The sequence below is a fragment of the Adiantum capillus-veneris genome, chromosome 9 (assembly GCF_014529385.1).
Source record: "Adiantum capillus-veneris isolate H3 chromosome 9, ASM1452938v2, whole genome shotgun sequence".
NCBI lineage: Eukaryota > Viridiplantae > Streptophyta > Polypodiopsida > Polypodiales > Pteridaceae > Adiantum > Adiantum capillus-veneris.
The window spans coordinates 28,658,801-28,675,673 of record NC_140939.1 but is presented as its reverse complement, the minus strand read 5'-3'; the positions used below and the strand labels follow the sequence as shown (position 1 = coordinate 28,675,673).

The 16,873-nt window shown below is 44.1% G+C and overlaps 1 protein-coding gene across 3 annotated transcripts in view; it reads right to left on the bottom strand.

Moving 5' to 3' along the window:
• The window catches only part of LOC147450273 (putative magnesium transporter NIPA4), a 55,393-nt gene extending 41,153 nt beyond the window's left edge, over positions 1-14,240 (bottom strand). The window contains exons 1-3 of one of the 3 annotated variants that reach the window (XM_086519548.1): positions 14,085-14,240; positions 13,911-13,995; positions 13,542-13,710 (exon numbers count right to left, since the gene is read on the bottom strand). In XM_086519548.1, the coding sequence (XP_086375674.1) occupies positions 13,542-13,698 (157 nt within the window). In that variant the 5' untranslated portion in view covers positions 13,699-13,710; positions 13,911-13,995; positions 14,085-14,240. Of the gene's footprint in view, positions 1-13,541; positions 13,779-13,910 lie in introns of those variants that run through there. The other 2 variants (XM_086519547.1, XM_086519549.1) reach the window with 2 other exon arrangements.
• Between the last annotated feature and the right edge of the window lie 2,633 nt (positions 14,241-16,873).

Below are 16,873 nucleotides of genomic sequence, written 5' to 3'. Positions count from 1 at the left end.
ACCGTAAGTTCGGTAGAAAAGGACTAGGTGATGGGTATTCCTGAAGCGTCACAAGGTGGGTAACGGGTGCATCGGAAAGGGAATATCCATAGTCGGGAGGAAATTCCGAACTGTGTTAGAATTGTGCACAAGGAAAAAGCAAGCACTTGAATGAAGATGGGTTCAGAGAAAACTTTGAGGAAAAACAGATGCTTTTTGAGAAAGCGGGATTGCCTTTCGGGAAAGCAGATGCTTTCTCACGAGGAAGTCTATGTCTGCATTGCAACTGTGCATGTGATCCACGGACGCCTGGGAAGTGCTGTGAAAGCATTGTTTTTAACTTATAAGGTTTTATTGAGTTTTTGGACAGATTCATACCATTTTTAAAGGTGACCGACCGCCCACTTAATAAGTGGACAGCCATCTGATAAATAAGGCAACAGATCAGCCAACGTTTTCTCTCTCTCTTTTTTTGGCAGAGGAGCGAAAAAAAAAAACCGGCCACGATCTCTACGCGAGCAGCTATTCGTGTCCGTGGCTAGGAGCTATAAAAGCATCACATGCCCTTACTTAGAGGGGAGGACCAATCTTTGCAAGGAGACGATGTTGCTGCAGATTTCCGTCGTAAAGAAGATGTTGCCGGTGATGCCCATGGCTACCCCAAGTGTACCAGATGTCGCCAAGACCCAGTGCGCGAGTTCCCTCGCGAAGAAGTGCCTACGAAGAGTGTTTCCATCGCGACAAGTTGCTGTTTTTCTCTGTTTTCAGCCCATAAACATCGTAGATGGGGCTGATTTACGAGAAGGAACCCGAGAACACACCTCTTTTGTGTGTAGGATTGGAAGAGAGGATTTTCTATGGAGAGATCTCTTCCGGGGAATTGCTTTTCGAGAACGGAGTTGCGTTTCGAGCGTCGAGACTTTGAAGGTAACAATTTTCATGTTATGAACTCTGAGTATTTATTTGCAGGTGTACTTCCTCTTAGTGAGGGAGTAGGAGCAGAGGAAGGTATGAGCCTCTGCAAGAGAAAAGCGCTCTGAGGAACTAGAGCCAGATCAGCCCAGGGGTTTCGTACCCGAGTTTGGGAAGTAGATCCACGGATCGGAGAGAGGTAGTCTCTCGAGTTGTGATCCGGAAGTTGGGATTCCCAAGTAAGGACTTCGTGTCCAGGAAAGCAGAGTTGTTTTGTGGGAAGAGGACTCTGGAAAGAGAATTGGAAAAGAGTTGTAGGGATGCCATGCCCTGAGTCTGGAAGGTGAGATCCAGAGGCGAGAACCTTGATTCTCGAGGAATTGGAATAAGGAACGGAAGTTCCTTGGAATAGGGTTTTGCCCTAGGAATCGGAAGCTGAGGCTTCCGGGAACCATCGTCTTATTCTAGAACGAACGTGGTAATACGTTCGGTTCAAGTGCTTGTATAGACTTCTCCTCAGTAATAAAGATACTATTACGGGGGGGGGACCAGCCCATCTTCTGGTCCCCAGTACTGTGTCGATCTTCTCACTCTCTATCCCTCTCTCTATTTATTTCTCTCTATATCCTCTGGCTTCAGTAATAAGTAATAAATCCTATTTATCTGAATGTATTTTATATTGTTATGCGCTCCCGTTTGTGACAGTGGTATCAGAGCATGGTCTCCTCTCTTTCTCTGTAAAGGAGGACGACTCTGGGAAGATATGGGAAGAAGCCATGACAAGCCAAGAGAGAAGTAAGCAGGCGGAAACCTAAGTCCTGCAGGAAAAGCTCACAGAGTTGGATTTTTTTTTTTTTCTCTCTATGCAAGAAGTCGAAACAAGACTTGGGATTCTTTGAGAAGGCGACAAGAGCATGATGCTCAAGAACCTAGAGAATCCAAGGAGCGGAATGCTCGAGATCCTTCAGAATGTAGAAAATATCCATGAACGTCAATCCAGAACTATAGCCATGAAATCCCGTCATTCCGAGAAGGATATGAAGAAGGTCTCTAGACCTAGGAACACTCCAGTGACCAGTCAAGTTTGATACTTTTGACGGAAGGGAAGATGTCCTGAAAGCTACTGCTTTCATTCGACAGTTTGAAGTTGCCTTTGCAGACGGCAATTTCTGAGAAGCGTCGAAGGTGAGGCATGTGACCAAACACCTCAAGGGGATTGCAAGTACTTGGTGGTATACCAAAGCTCTGCAAGGAACTTACAACAAGACTTGGATTCAATTCAAGCCTGAATTTTCGGACAAAATTTTTTTCCTTTACACTTTGAGGAAGGCATCTAAGAAGATTGGGATCCGTTTGCCCAATAGGAACACGAGCGAGTCAAAGCAAGCAGTGGTTCACTCTTGCCAAGGTAGCTCCATTCTTGATCCTCTCTAAGGAAGGAAAGATGAACAAATTTAACGAGACTTTTGCCCAAATTTTGTAAACCCATCTGCAAAATAGTTTGCAGTAGATGGTGGAGACAACAATACAAGCTGAAAGTGTACACCTCAGTGTACATAGAATCTAATCCCCACAGTGGGACGGGAACCATTGAACACAGAAACGATGAATTTTTGTTACCTCTCCTCGAAGGATACGTTGCTATCCGGAGAAAGTTTGGAGTAAGGGAATTCAATCTAACTCTTGAGTTTTTTTGAATAGAAGACCCTCAAACTTCAAGTGAGAGGGCAGGTCTGATCAAAGTTACGTCTTTGAGGAAGTTACAAAGCGCGTTTTCTTTTTCACACGAGGATTGCATAAGTCTAGCCAAGACTGATCACTCTTGAGTGCTTATGAGAGTAGGGTTGAGTCAGAACATTGTTTTATACGATGAACTACTTTGCTTAACCATCCGGAAGGTCCATAATTGATCTCGTATCCGGTAGTTCACCAACAAATTACCTGCTATTGCAGGTAGGACGACAGAAAGGAAGGAACCAATACGAGCTTTCGACCAAGAAAAGCTTTCACTAAGCTTATGAACCAACACCCCCTACCCGGTAAGGGAAGATATGGTAGTGCTTTTTGCACAAGTGAATGAACACTCTCTTTATGAGGGAAGGAACAAGCGACGACTACGGCCTATGCTTGAGGAATCCAAGGATTAAAATCCTAGCTTATTTGATGAGCGGGTTTTGCTCTAAGATCGAGCCAAGGGATCGTCAAGTTGAGCGTCTTCGCTCTAAGGACCTTACGAAGGGAAGGTAATTTCCCAGGTTCACCGAAACTTTGACACAGCTTAAGAATTATGTATACTTTTGAGTACATGGATAACACACGAAGATGCAGACCTATGCCAAGGAACTGGACGAGAGTTTGTTATACTCTCTTGAGATCCTTTTTGCGCACAAGGATATTCCGACACGAGAATCTCTCTATGAGTTTCTCTTCGGAGAAGAGGTTTTCTGATGGTCGTTGATCATTGAATACGCTATGTGCTTTTACCATTACAGAGCAACTTTTGGTTGCGGTATATGTATTATGTTTCTCCATGAGCGGGTCAAGTAGCACTTACACGCTGCTGGAATAAATTCGAACTATTATGTTCGTAAGAATATAGTTCGCCAACCGTTTCAAAATGGTAAGAATTACAAATGGGAGAACATCCCTAAGAATCAAAGAGGGTTCGCTCTATTGTGAACCGGGTTTGAACGTACGTTCAGAAAATGCTATGGCTAGAATCCTATCTGCCTGAGATTTTGCAAGGCGTCATTGATGCTCGCAAGGTGAATCATTTTTTATGATATTGTAAGGAAGAGACTCTAATGGGCGTCTGGAAAACACTGCTGGTGGTAATAACTCGTAGGAGGAAAAGATTGGAAGGAAGTGCCGCCGTGCACAAGGAATCTTCGGATTGGAACCGTCCGCCTACGTTGAGCGACAGCCCGAAACAAGAACCTTCTTTAATGTTATCGCAAACTCTGTTTGTGAAAGAAAGACATCGAGCTTAATGCTCTATGACTTGGGCATTCCCTATGTGGGAGGACACAAGAGGTTTAATACCCTCTAGGCTAACAGCGCAGGATTATGCGCAAGGACAAATACCTAGATTGATTTCTAGGAAGATTATTCTTCTCGAATTTGAGAAGACGGAATCAAGTTAACAGAGTCTCGGATAACGAAACTTTGGATCAGAACAATTGGCCTACCCAAAGCAAAGGCCCGAAATAAGAACTTACTTTGGTAAGGTGGCACACTTCGTCTGCCACAGGAAGATTCACAGGAGCTTAATGCTCTCGACATGCCCTATGCGGGAGGACACAAGAGGTTTAATATCCTCAGGACTAATAGCGCAAGGTTATGTGCAAGGATATAGACCTAGATTGATTTCTAGGAGGATTATTCTTCTCGGGATTGAGAAGGTGGAATTGAGTTAACAGATTCTCGGATGAGGAAACTTCCAATCTATTGGAAAGACGCGCGGAGTTCTTACATGGCTCGTAAGTTTGATGATTGGTGAAAGATATCCTCGAGATACTAGAGGAAGGACATGAACCGGTAAGGTAAGTATTGAATTTTTGAATTTCTGTTTAATTTAATTTTTAAGTTCTCTTTTGAGAAAGGACCAGCTCAACTCACCATTGAGCAAGATTCGGAATCTTTCCGGTTTCTCCCCGGGCAATTCAGTTGGACCTCTACAATTGAGGACAATTGTTTATAAGTGAGAGGGATGTTGCTAAATTGGCTTTATCTTACAGAAAAATAATTCTAAATGAATTATTGGATTTATAAGTGAGAGGGTTTTCTCGCTTGGAACACCAAGGAAAAATAATTCTAAATGAATTATTGGAATTTTAAGTGAGAGGGTTTTTCTCACTGGAGACATCCGACTACAGAGTATTCCTAGTGCGTCATTCAAAGTAATGACAGGAGCACTGAGAACGGAAATATCTGTAAGGCCACCAGGAACGGGTACTTCTGATGCGTCACATCGGATGGGTGACAGGGAGCATCGGGAAGAAGTATCCGACCATCCGGGAACGGACATCTCTGATGCGTCATAAGATGGGTGACATAGAGCATCGCGAAGGAGATTGTACCGTAAGTTCGGTAGAAAAGGACTAGGTGATGGGTATTCCTGAAGTGTCACAAGGTGGGTAACGGGTGCATCGGAAAGGGAATATCCATAGTAGGGAGGAAATTCCGAACTGTGTTAGAATTGTGCACAAGGAAAAAGCAAGCACTTGAATGAAGATGGGTTCAGAGAAAACTTTGAGGAAAAACAGATGCTTTTTGAGAAAGCGGGATTGCCTTTCGGGAAAGCAGATGCTTTCTCACGAGGAAGTCTATGTCTGCATTGCAACTGTGCATGTGATCCACGGACGCCTGGGAAGTGCTGTGAAAGCATTGTTTTTAACTTATAAGGTTTTATTGAGTTTTTGGACAGATTCATACCATTTTTAAAGGTGACCGACCGCCCACTTAATAAGTGGACAGCCATCTGATAAATAAGGCAACAGATCAGCCAGCGTTTTCTCTCTCTCTTTTTTTGGCAGAGGAGCGAAAAAAAAAAAAAAACGGCCACGATCTCTACGCGAGCAGCTATTCGTGCCCGTGGCTAGGAGCTATAAAAGCATCACATGCCCTTACTCAGAGGGGAGGACCAATCTTTGCAAGGAGAAGATGTTGCTGCAGATTTCAGCCGTAAAGAAGACGTTGGCGGTGATGCCCATGGCTGCCCCAAGTGTACCAGATGTCGCCAAGACCCAGTGCGCGAGTTCCCTCGCGAAGAAGTGCCTACGAAGAGTGTTTCCATCGCGACAAGTTGCTGTTTTTCTCTGTTTTCAGCCCATAAACATCGTAGATGGGGCTGATTTACGAGAAGGAACCCGAGAACACACCTCTTTTGTGTGTAGGATTGGAAGAGAGGATTTTCTATGGAGAGATCTCTTCCGGGGAATTGCTTTTCGAGAACGGAGTTGCGTTTCGAGCGTCGAGACTTTGAAGGTAACGTTATGAACTCTGAGTATTTGTTTGCAGGTGTACTTCCTCTTAGTGAGGGAGTAGGAGCAGAGGAAGGTATGAGCCTCTGCAGGAGAAAAGCGCTCTAAGGAACTAGAGCCAGATCAGCCCAGGGGTTTCGTACCCGAGTTTGGGAAGTAGATCCACGGATCGGAGAGAGGTAGTCTCTCGAGTTGTGATCCGGAAGTTGGGATTCCCAAGTAAGGACTTCGTGTCCAGGAAAGCAGAGTTGTTTTGTGGGAACAGGACTCTGGAAAGAGAGTTGGAAAAGAGTTGTAGGGATGCCATGCCCTGAGTTTGGAAGGTGAGATCCAGAGGCGAGAACCTTGATTCTCGAGGAATTGGAATAAGGAACGGAAGTTCCTTGGAATAGGGTTTTGCCCTAGGAATCGGAAGCTGAGGCTTTCGAGAACCATCAAGTCTTATTCGAGAACGAACGTGGTAATACGTTCGGTTCAAGTGCTTGTATAGACTTCTCCTCAGTAATAAAGATACTATTACGGGGGGGGGGGGGACCAGCCCATCTTCTGGTCCCCAGTACTGTGTCAATCTTCTCACTCTCTATCCCTCTCTCTATTTATTTCTCTCTATATCCTCTGGCTTCAGTAATAAGTAATAAATCCTATTTATCCGAATGTATTTTATATTGTTATGCGCTCCCGTTTGTGACAAGAACATGGAAAAACCTTTTGTCTCCTATGATCTCGCGGCTTAATAGGGCCAAGGCTTCAGTACCACGTGACATTATCCGCGCAGAGCTCGCTGCCCCCCCACTAGTGGTTGAGGCGCTCACCAAATCAGTCTCCGTTATACACCGCATGTGGACCTTCTGTCTGCATAACACTAGAGAAGGATCCAAGATTTGTTTCAAGTCACCGTTTTTCTCCAAAGCAGTGCCATGCAGATGTTGATGTCTACAACTACCAAGCCGCACACTCCAAGGACTTGGCAAGCTTTCAAGAAAATTTTTGCCCGAAGTTATATGATTTTTGACATCTTCCTTCGGAGTGCAACTTCTGGCAGAGTGGGGTATCCTGAAATGCTTGCCATGGAAACCCTAACAGATTATAACTTGAAATTTCTCGACATCTCTCAGTAGATGTCTCTTCACCAGTTGATGACCTTGGAGGTCCAGTGCGATTGCTATCTCGGGACTACCATCGCCGCCAAAGAAAACACTGTCTGTCCAAGAGCTGTTGGACCATGCTGTGCTCGGCTACAACCTTATGGAATGAACCTAACCCAAATTTTTGGTGCAAGTTTCAGGATGGACAGCCAGTCGACTTTTCGAGCTCCACTGATGTCGAGATTGCTTTTTAAGTTTGAGTTCTGTTTGATCTTGTTTGGTGATCTTGTTTGGAATCTATTAGAAATGGATGGTATCTGTTTTGAACCTGTCTTCGTGCCAATTTGAACTGTTTGACTCTAGTTTTAATACTGGTTTCATCCATTGGAGATTGTACTCCCAGGTGGAGAAGTGAGAAATATTATTTTGGTATTGTTTGAACCTCGGAACGACGCAGGCCGATGCCTGGGGAGCATTTTGTTGTATGTTTGAAAACCTCGGAACAACACAGGCCGATGCCTGGGGAGCATTTCGTTCTATGCTAGAAAACCTCCGAACGACGCAGACCGATGCCTGGGGAGAGTTTGGTTGTATGCTTGAACCTCCAAGCGACGCAGACTGCGGTCTGGGAGCGTTTGGTTGTACAGTCCTCTGAGCTCATGGCCCGGACCGTTTTAGGTTATTTGCGGTGTGAGGATTCTAGGTACTAGTTCTTAATTAAGTACTTAAACTCATGATTAAGACTTAAGAAACTTGAATTGAACTCATAAGCAGGACTCAGAAGACTCTGTGATTGATTGATTGATTGAATGACTGCATGAAACTGAGTACAATAGGCTCCTTATATAGGAGACGAAGAGACACAAATGAAAAGACACATCTCCTAGTGAAGAGACATGACTTTAGACGTAAAAACACATCCTTTCGGCGAAGAGCTGCAACCATTGGGCGAAGAGTCGCACCCGTAGAGCGAAGGGGTGTGACCAGTCGTCGAAGGAGTGTGGCTTTTGGTGAAGAGGCACGTCTCTTGGGCGAAGGGGTGTGACCATCCAAGCGTAGGGGTCCTTCTTAGCATGGCACTTCGCATATCTGCAACTAGGAGTAGATGTAATACTGCAACATAGTCACAATCGTGACATTCCCTCCCTCTTTAAATAAAACCCAGGGTAGTGGAAGAAAACTCCGGAAGAAGGAGATATATTTTTGTAGTGCTTCTGCATCCAAAGCTCTTTCTGTGACGTCCCATGTCATGACACTGTTATTGACCATGACTATTTTGCCAAATTGAAAACTGATCATATCTGCAACTTGTCTCATCTTTGTGAAAAGTGAGTATCACATTTGCAACTTGATTAGTGCCTTTGTCGAAGCCTTTTGTAACTTCGAGCTTTGTCCAAGAAAAGATTGAATCTGTATCTGCTTCGAGTGAGATTATTGGTAAATTGACTTGAGTTTTCTGTTGAGTGATGGCCATTGGTTGTAAATCTGTAAGATATTTCATTGGTTTGTTTGGAACAGTAACATCCTTTTGAAGGGATGTCGTAGACTGAGACAAAGTAGTGTTTGGAGATATATCCATCTGTAAAGGTTTATCTGTGGAACAAGTTGTGTCCAACGATTCAAGTGCAACAACTGAAGTTGTGTTGCAAGAGTCTGTATCTGCTTAATCCTTTGCACCGTTGAAGGTAAGGACTGAAGCCTTCAAGTTTGAAGAATTATCATCCACCATAGCATCTGGTATCTGTTTAGAGACAAAGATTGTATTCTTCAGGGTAGTGACGAGGCGAATTTTCATGCCTCAATCACGGCCATAGAAGGGTTTATGTGCTTGTCCGTTGTCACATAAGATCTGGAATCTTTTGAATCTTCAGCTTTCTCAGCGGGTATTAAGGCTTCCAATTGAGAAGGGGGAGGTTGAGGAAGTTGTCATCTCTTAGACCTCTGAAGGATCCTCTTGCACAAGGAAAGGATCAATAAATCTTCGACTTTACCACCATCAGACAAGAAAGACTTAAATATAGGGCATGGCTCGCGAGGGAAAACTTGTCTAGTGTCGCAGCATTCACGACCGAGTACTCGACTAGGGTTGGATATCTGTGCCACTAAGTAAGCCCATCTTGATATCGTGGGTGATCCTTTGGAAGCTTGATATTGCTGCTTTTGTTGCTGATGATTTGAATAAGAAGTTGGTTGCTTAGTACTGTAACATTTCCAACAATATTCATGCTGAGACTTTTGCTGCTCGCACGAAGGTACTTTGCGTCTAGTTGTCTCTGAGAAACCATGCTTTGGGTGACAATTTCGATTCTGAAGGCTTATGTTTGAGTGGTTCTTTCTGGTCGACCACTGAAGCATCGGAAGAAGATGCCTGTATTGTCTGAGAAGCTGTTGGGTGACTCCGAGAAGAGGTTTGCAGCTGCATCTGATCCAAGAGAGTGTGAATCGATGCGAGGCTTGACAAAATTGCTGCCATCTCCTCTTTAATAACTGCAATCGGATCTTCGGTGATATATTGTCGTCGCCATCTTGGCACCATTGCCAATTATGTGTAGCATCAACTACTAGGAAAGAGGAGTATGGGTAACCACACGGAAACATCGGGAACAAGTCCGAGAAGTTGTTGGTTCTTGCTGGGCTTCGCTTTTCTGTAAACTGGGCACCAAGGTAAAGGCAAAGACATTCTGGCGACCATGGGCGGTCAATCACCAGTGACTTTGGGGCTGTCGACTGTGCTGAACCCACAATGAAGAGGGCCACTAGGGGCTAGTTCGCTGCTGGGTTGAATCGTGGAGAGTTCTTACGCTAGAAACGCTGGAAGGGTGATCGTACGTAGAGAGATTTCGATGGCTTCCATTTCATTAAGTTACCTGCTAGGTTAATTAATGCCAAGTCACCCACTTTGGCCGGCCACCCAATTTTGGGGCGGGCGGGCAACTTAAAAAAATTTTTAAAGTCTCAAGCTTAAGGTCCAGCCAGCGTTAATAACCTCTGTTGCGCACTTTTTGAACCAGCGTAATAATCCAGCAGCGCACAATTCAGCCAGCGAAAAAAAAACATCAAGCGCTGCCAGCAAGCTATCGCTTGGTGAATCATCGCTTGTAGCATGTGCCGCTTGGGAGAGGATGTGACGCAAGAAGGCTCCAGCAAAGGGGTGCACTCAGCCAGCGTTTCAAAATTTCTGCTTCTCACACGGAGGGGTACTCAACTTAAGAGGTACACACTGGCGCTTGAAAGGGCACACTCTTTCGCATTAACCCATGCATCACCACGAGCACGATCGGTACGGGTACACACAGCCATGCTGCTGTCTCTGGTGTGTTGTAGTATGTATTATACGGGAACAGAAGTAAATTAAGTTACCTCGTGTCGAGATGTGTGCGTAAGCCACCGTTCTTCGGATTCCATACAACACCGGGAGAGGGGTAGAGTGTAGCGTCAAGGGTGAGAGGTTCACAACCATAGGGTCTCAGGAAAAAAATTGCTCTGATACCACTGTGAGGATTCTAGGTACTAATCCTTAATTAAGTACTTAAACTCATGATTAAGACTTAAGAAACTTCAATTGAACTCATAAGCAAGACTCAGAAGACTCTGTGATTGATTGATTGAATGACTGCATGAAACTGAGTACAATAGGCTCCTTATATAGGAGACGAAGAGACACAAATGAAAAGACATCTCCTGGTGAAGAGACATGACTTTAGACGTAAAGAGACATCCTTTCGACGAAGAGCTGCAACCATTGGGCGAAGAGTCACACCCGTAGAGCGAAGGGGTGTGACCAGTCGTCGAAGGAATGTGGCTTTTGGTGAAGAGGCACGTCTCTTGGGCGAAGGGGTGTGACCATCCAAGCGTAGGGGTCCTTCTTGGCATAGCACTTCGCGTATCTGCAACTAGGAGTAGATGTAATACTACAACATAGTCACAATCGTGACATGCGGGGGGGGGGGGGGGGGGGGGGGGGGGGGGGGGGGGGGGGTGGGGGGGGGGGGGGGGTGTGACGAGGTAGTCGTTGAGTAGCTTCATACCGCAAACCGTTTCTCTCAAGGTAGTGCTCAGCAGCGCTGTTTGTTGTGTCTTATAACATGCATATGTAAGTATTTGTATTGCATTGTGATGTACCAACCACTGAATATTCCTAATTGAATGAGCTTGTCTAGGTATGTAATTTTAGTGCATGGAGACACTCGTGGAAGATCAGTGTGGTCTAGGTGTGATGGCTAATTTTACTACGCCGGAATATCAAGAGTTCCGATCTGGACGAAAGGAGAAGTCAACTCCTTGATCAAAAGAGCCGAAAGGAGAAGCTAACTCCTTAACAAAAAGAGCAAACTGATTGTCCCTCGGAATGTCCCTCGGAAATTTTTGAGCTAACTTGAGTTGTTTTGCAGATATGTTGTAATCACGGACGATTACTCTCTGTCAAGAAGGGGAGATGTCACAAACTGCTAACGTGTCAAAGCCCTGAAGAATGGAGCCAACTTACACATGCCGGCCGAGGGGCCTAAACCCTAAGAAGAACAAGTAACAGAAAAAGAAGTCCTACAAACTTATGGGGACCCCGTCCGATGGGGCCCCAAGTGACAGAAAGAATTAAAACAAAGCAAGACCTACACACACAGGCTTGCGCACGAACTGATGACGTGGCAGATTTTCAAAAATTGCATTGACATGATGACGTAGCAGGCTGTATGAACTTCCGCCTTTTGTGTTGATTGCTGACGTGGCAGGTGTACGGAATTCCGTGATTTATGCTGGTAGCTTTTTGGCATTGCTTTTGGACCAGAAGCTTTTGAATTTGAAGGCTTTTCATGTAAACTGCTTTTCATAGGCCAAGGGCCTTTAAATATGTGCTAAGGGCTCATTCTCTGGCATGCTTCCTGCAGAAGGTGCAGAGTCTAGAGTACCGGCTTGTACTGTGTTGATGCAATATAAAGAAATACCGAAAGGGGCGCCAAGGTTTGGGGCCAATACTCACTGAGGTGGAATTCTGTCACTCCGTGTCGTGTCGTCTCTCTCTCTACGTTCAGTTGTTATTGAAGTCCTAAAAGTCTGTTCAGTTTGTTCTTTTCTATTGGCACGTGGTGCCTGTCTTGTGACACAATGGGCAATCGATTGCTGATCAGGTGGAACCTCACCCTGAAACACCAATCTGATGTGACATCCATGATGGCCAATCTCAGCAATGCCAAAGACTAGAGTCCCTTGCTACGCAACAATCGGGTCTCCCTAGTGAGGATCGAAGTACACCCACCATCCTTGATGAGAAGGTCTCTCTCTCATAAGAGGTCCTCCTCGTCCGATAGAGTTTTAAGGTCTCTTGGGATAGTTTCCTACAACGTTAAAAATTCTCTTCTTCTCGGGTGGGAGTGTGTGTGCGCGCGCGCTAATAAGAAGAGGAAAATGGTATAACCTTTCCATCACCCAAGTGTGGTATTGGTTATGCCATTTCCCTCTTGAATAACAAGTCTTGAGTTCAACTCCCCTCATCGGATAGATATTTAAGGTCTCTTGGGATGGTTTCCTACGACGTTAAAATTTCTCTTCTTCTCGGGTGGGTGGGTGGGTGTGGGTGTGTGTGCGCTAATAAGAAGAGGAAAATGGTATAACCTTTCTATCACCCAAGTGTGGTAGATTGGTTATGCCATTTCCCTCTTGCATAACAGGTCTTGAGTTCAACTCTCCTCGTCAGATAGATCTTTAAGGTCTCTTAAAGTAGTTTCCTACAACGTTAAAAATCCTCCTCTCTCTCTTCTCTCTCTCTCTCTCTCTCTCTCTCTCTCTCTCTCTCTCTACTAGATCTAGAATCTCCCTATTCGAGTTTTATAGCAGACCCATCACTCTCTCTCTTTCTACCAGACATGCCTATTCAAGAGATCTATCTCTATATCACAGGGGAAAGGACCATCGTAAAGTCAAGGAACATAAGAACTGAGACTGTGGTCTCTACATCTTGCCTATTCTCTATTGACGGTGCCTGGCATATAGGTGCCTTGGCACCTGAAAGCTGAAGTAGAGAGCATACTAAAGATCCAAAAAATGCTCCCAATAACTGCATTCATATAACCAACCTCAGCATATCTCAAGAAAGATTTAGTGCACCTTTCAAAATGAAATCTCTTTTGGGCAACATGTTTGATTGATTGAAATTCAACTATGCTCCAAAGTGCTAAAGCAAACACACATCAGTGAGCAATAAATCCAAGTAGAATTGAAATCCAAAAATCTACTGGTTATGAACCTCAAGCCCTTGCTAATAAACTAACTAATCTAGGACCACCTTTCCATTGCTACTTACTAGCACCGGAAACTTGACAGATAAACAGGACCTTCTCCAATTGACAATAGAAGCTTGCTAGTGTTTGAAGTCAAACCTTTGCCTAAAGGCTGAATGAGAGACAAAAAATCAGAAAAAGGTTAAGAGAGGGACTGTTGCGCCAGACTCATCAAACCATGAAACCTAACAGTCTGTTCGACATCACCAAACCCAGGAATATACAAGAAAACTCACAATAAAACACTTCAAAACAAGCAGATACGCTAGGCTTCAAATTTACTTGTGAGTTGAGCTTTAACAACGCACCTGCTCTAACACTGGTAGCCGCAGCCCGTTTGAGACCTTTCTTTTTCACAATGAAACTAGCACCAATGAATAGACTTGAAGAAAGAGCCAAGATCAGACCCTTCACATTATCAGCTGACATATAGATGAAAGAGGAACCGCTGGAGACTTCTGCCATCGAGATGCTTCACTGCCAATTATGCGAAAGAAGAAAACCAACGGGCTCAGCCTCTCTAACTTTCTTGTGAATGTTGTTGCCTGTGTTATTTTGTGAGATGAATCATTTCAGGCACCATAATCGTTACTCAAGAGATCTTAGCATCTGAAGGAGCGGCTCTAGATCCCAGAGAAGCAGCACAAAAATGCAGTTCAACCAATGCAAGGGCTCACCACAGGAGATGCCAGGAAAGCTGCCAACAGCAATTAGGACCTACTTGTGACTGACGATTTTGGGCTGGTCGCAAGAGGGCAAGCTCTGCCCAGGACGAATAGAAAAGCAGCTGTTTTCATGAGCATACTATTAAAAAATGGTCTGCCCATCTGCTCTTTAACAAGCCAACTCACCTGCTCAATATATGACCTGATTCTCCATAGCACAGCCTTCTGACCCGCCGAAAAGTGGAACAATGACACCTGCATGCTTCAATATTGACAGGAAAAATCCTAAATTCACATGAACTGTATAGTCAGGAGTAGAAGAGTAAACGGCGATCTGAAACTGTACAATGCCAACGATAGTTGGCGGTTTAACAAGCAATTGTGCAATGACGATGACGGAAAGTTAACGCATGCACAGAATGCGATGCCCTAACCATGGGCTCGGCAACAGAGAGGGAAAAGGGGTTGACAGCTCCGCTACAGTTGGGTGCTAGCCAATAGACGGACGCTGTATTGCCTGGTGAAGGGGCATCTGCCATCACGGTCAAGGCCATTCAATTTACAAATACAGTTTTGTGTTAAAATGACATGTGATTGTATGCACTCATTACCACCCTACTTCCCATGGGCCATAGTACATACCTCTCATCATCCCAACCCCCCCCCCCCCCCCCCCCCCCCCCCCCCAAAGCACTAAAGGGCACGGAGCCAAAGCGGTGGGATCAACCCGCGGGGATCTCAAAGCGGATGTGTCGTTCACAAATAAGTGTGGCCCCTCATACACCCTGCGATTCGGACCTATGACCTCCCACACGCAGGCTTATGCCCTATCCACCTCGCCCGCACGCACATTGTGACCACAATGGGAGACTTAAGCATGATAAATAAACTCGCCTCCCATGCAGTTTTTGTCTGAGTTTACTTTTCGGCATCCAAATTTACTTTTCGAGGATCTAACGATCTGCAATCTCTCGATGTCCGTGTTTCCACTCGCGCTACGTCGATCCCATGGCCGGACCTTCATTTAATGCTTCGTGTCCTTTAGTGCCCCCCCCCCCCCCCCCCCCCCCCCCCCCCCCCCCCCCCCCCCCCCCCCCCAAAAAAGAGCCACCCTGCGTTAACTTCAGGAATCTCACCTTGTTGTTTAATCCAGGCCCTTCCTAACAAGACATTTGTGATTAGTGTGTATAATGGACAATACAATTTTATATTAAAACACAACAAAAATGATATGTGATTGCAGGCACTCTTGACTTCAGCAGGACTTCTCACCTTGTTATTTAAGCGAGGCCCTTCCTAACATAAAGGAAATTTGTGATTAGTGTGTATAATCGACAATATAGTTTTATATTAAAACACAACAAAAATGGCATGTGATTGTAGGCACTCATTCAAACCTACTCAGCTATAATAGTAGGTATCATCATACGATGATAGCTTAGTCGATGAGGCACTTGAATAGGATCTTCAAAGTTAGGAATACATAGATAAACATAGACACACATATATTGACACACACTCATATACACATACACATGTATACATTGATACCCACCACCTACCCACACACACATAGATACACGCACACAAACAATGTTCAGGTTCACGCTAGCATTCTAAAACAAGATGAAGGTTATCACATGTCAATTTTTGTTGTTGTGTGTGTGTGTGTGTGTGTGAGAGAGTGAGAGAGTGAGTGAGTGAGTGAGTGAGAGAGAGAGAGAGAGAGATTAAAATTTAGCAAGCTTGATAGCTCCATAAGACAAAACGTTTGAAACACTCTTTGATGTGCTTGAATCATGTATTAATTACAGGTGCTTTATTGTAAACCAAATTATGATTAAGTTTCTTGCCCACTTGAATTGGAATTGATTTAACAGAATTGTTTTAAGCCTTTATTTTCAAGCCAAACTAATAATAAACCCAGATGTATGCAAAAAAATAGAAGCATTGTACTTGGATTGATAATTACAATTACCAAATTTTTGCCTCAAAATTTAAGGGCTAATATAAATCTTCAAAATTGATATTTTATTTTCATCTAGAAAATTTATACCACAAAGGAGGATAAGTAACCAATTTTAAGATTGATAATTTGGCGAACCCATACGATTGACACACAGCTTAATACATTTTCAATTACTAATTGTTCGCATGTTTTCTATAGAGAATCCTAAAATTATATAGCCCTTAGCTTATTATCTTTTTTGTTGAAATGGAATATCAGAGTTTAAGCGCTCATGCCAGGACAAAGTAATATAATTTTGTTGAGTAGAAACCTTTTAAACGAGTCTTTCTTAGAAAGTTTTCCTTGTTTTTTTTAAAATCTCATTTTTGTGGGATTGGTTGAGTTTCCTATTAATCAAGTAAGGTGGCAAGATTTTGGAATCAATTGTTTGAAATGAATATAGCGAGATGTGGAAGTCAAGTTTGAAGATGAAAACTCAAGAGAATGGGAAAGAAGTGTAGGGGGGGGAGGAAATGGTGGCCACGGACGACAAGGTTGACAACAAAGAGAGGAGCCAGGTGAGAGGACATGGATGGTAGGTTGTGCGAGACCCAAGGGGCGACATTGGAGTATGATGCGTATTGTAACATTTAATGGCCTAATAACTTGTGTGTAGCGGAAATTAGCATGAACATAGTGGGCATTTCATTAGAATAGATTCCTAATGAGAATTACAAGAGTGCTTGGGTGGAGAGAGAGCAACAAAAAACATAACACCTAGTTAGATAGCATCAACAATACTTTCAAAAGAGAGAAATTAAGCTATTGACAACAGTTGAGGACCGGATTTGCATGGAGCCAGTCCCCCCTCCAAAAGGATTTGTATTATGGTTTCTCCCATCAAGAGAGACATTGTACAATACAATTCTTTGTGTTCCTTCAAGACTAGCTAGTGCAATGAAGATGAAAACTTCATGCACTAAGCAAAACACTTAGCAAACACAACTTAAATTATCCCCGGTCTCAG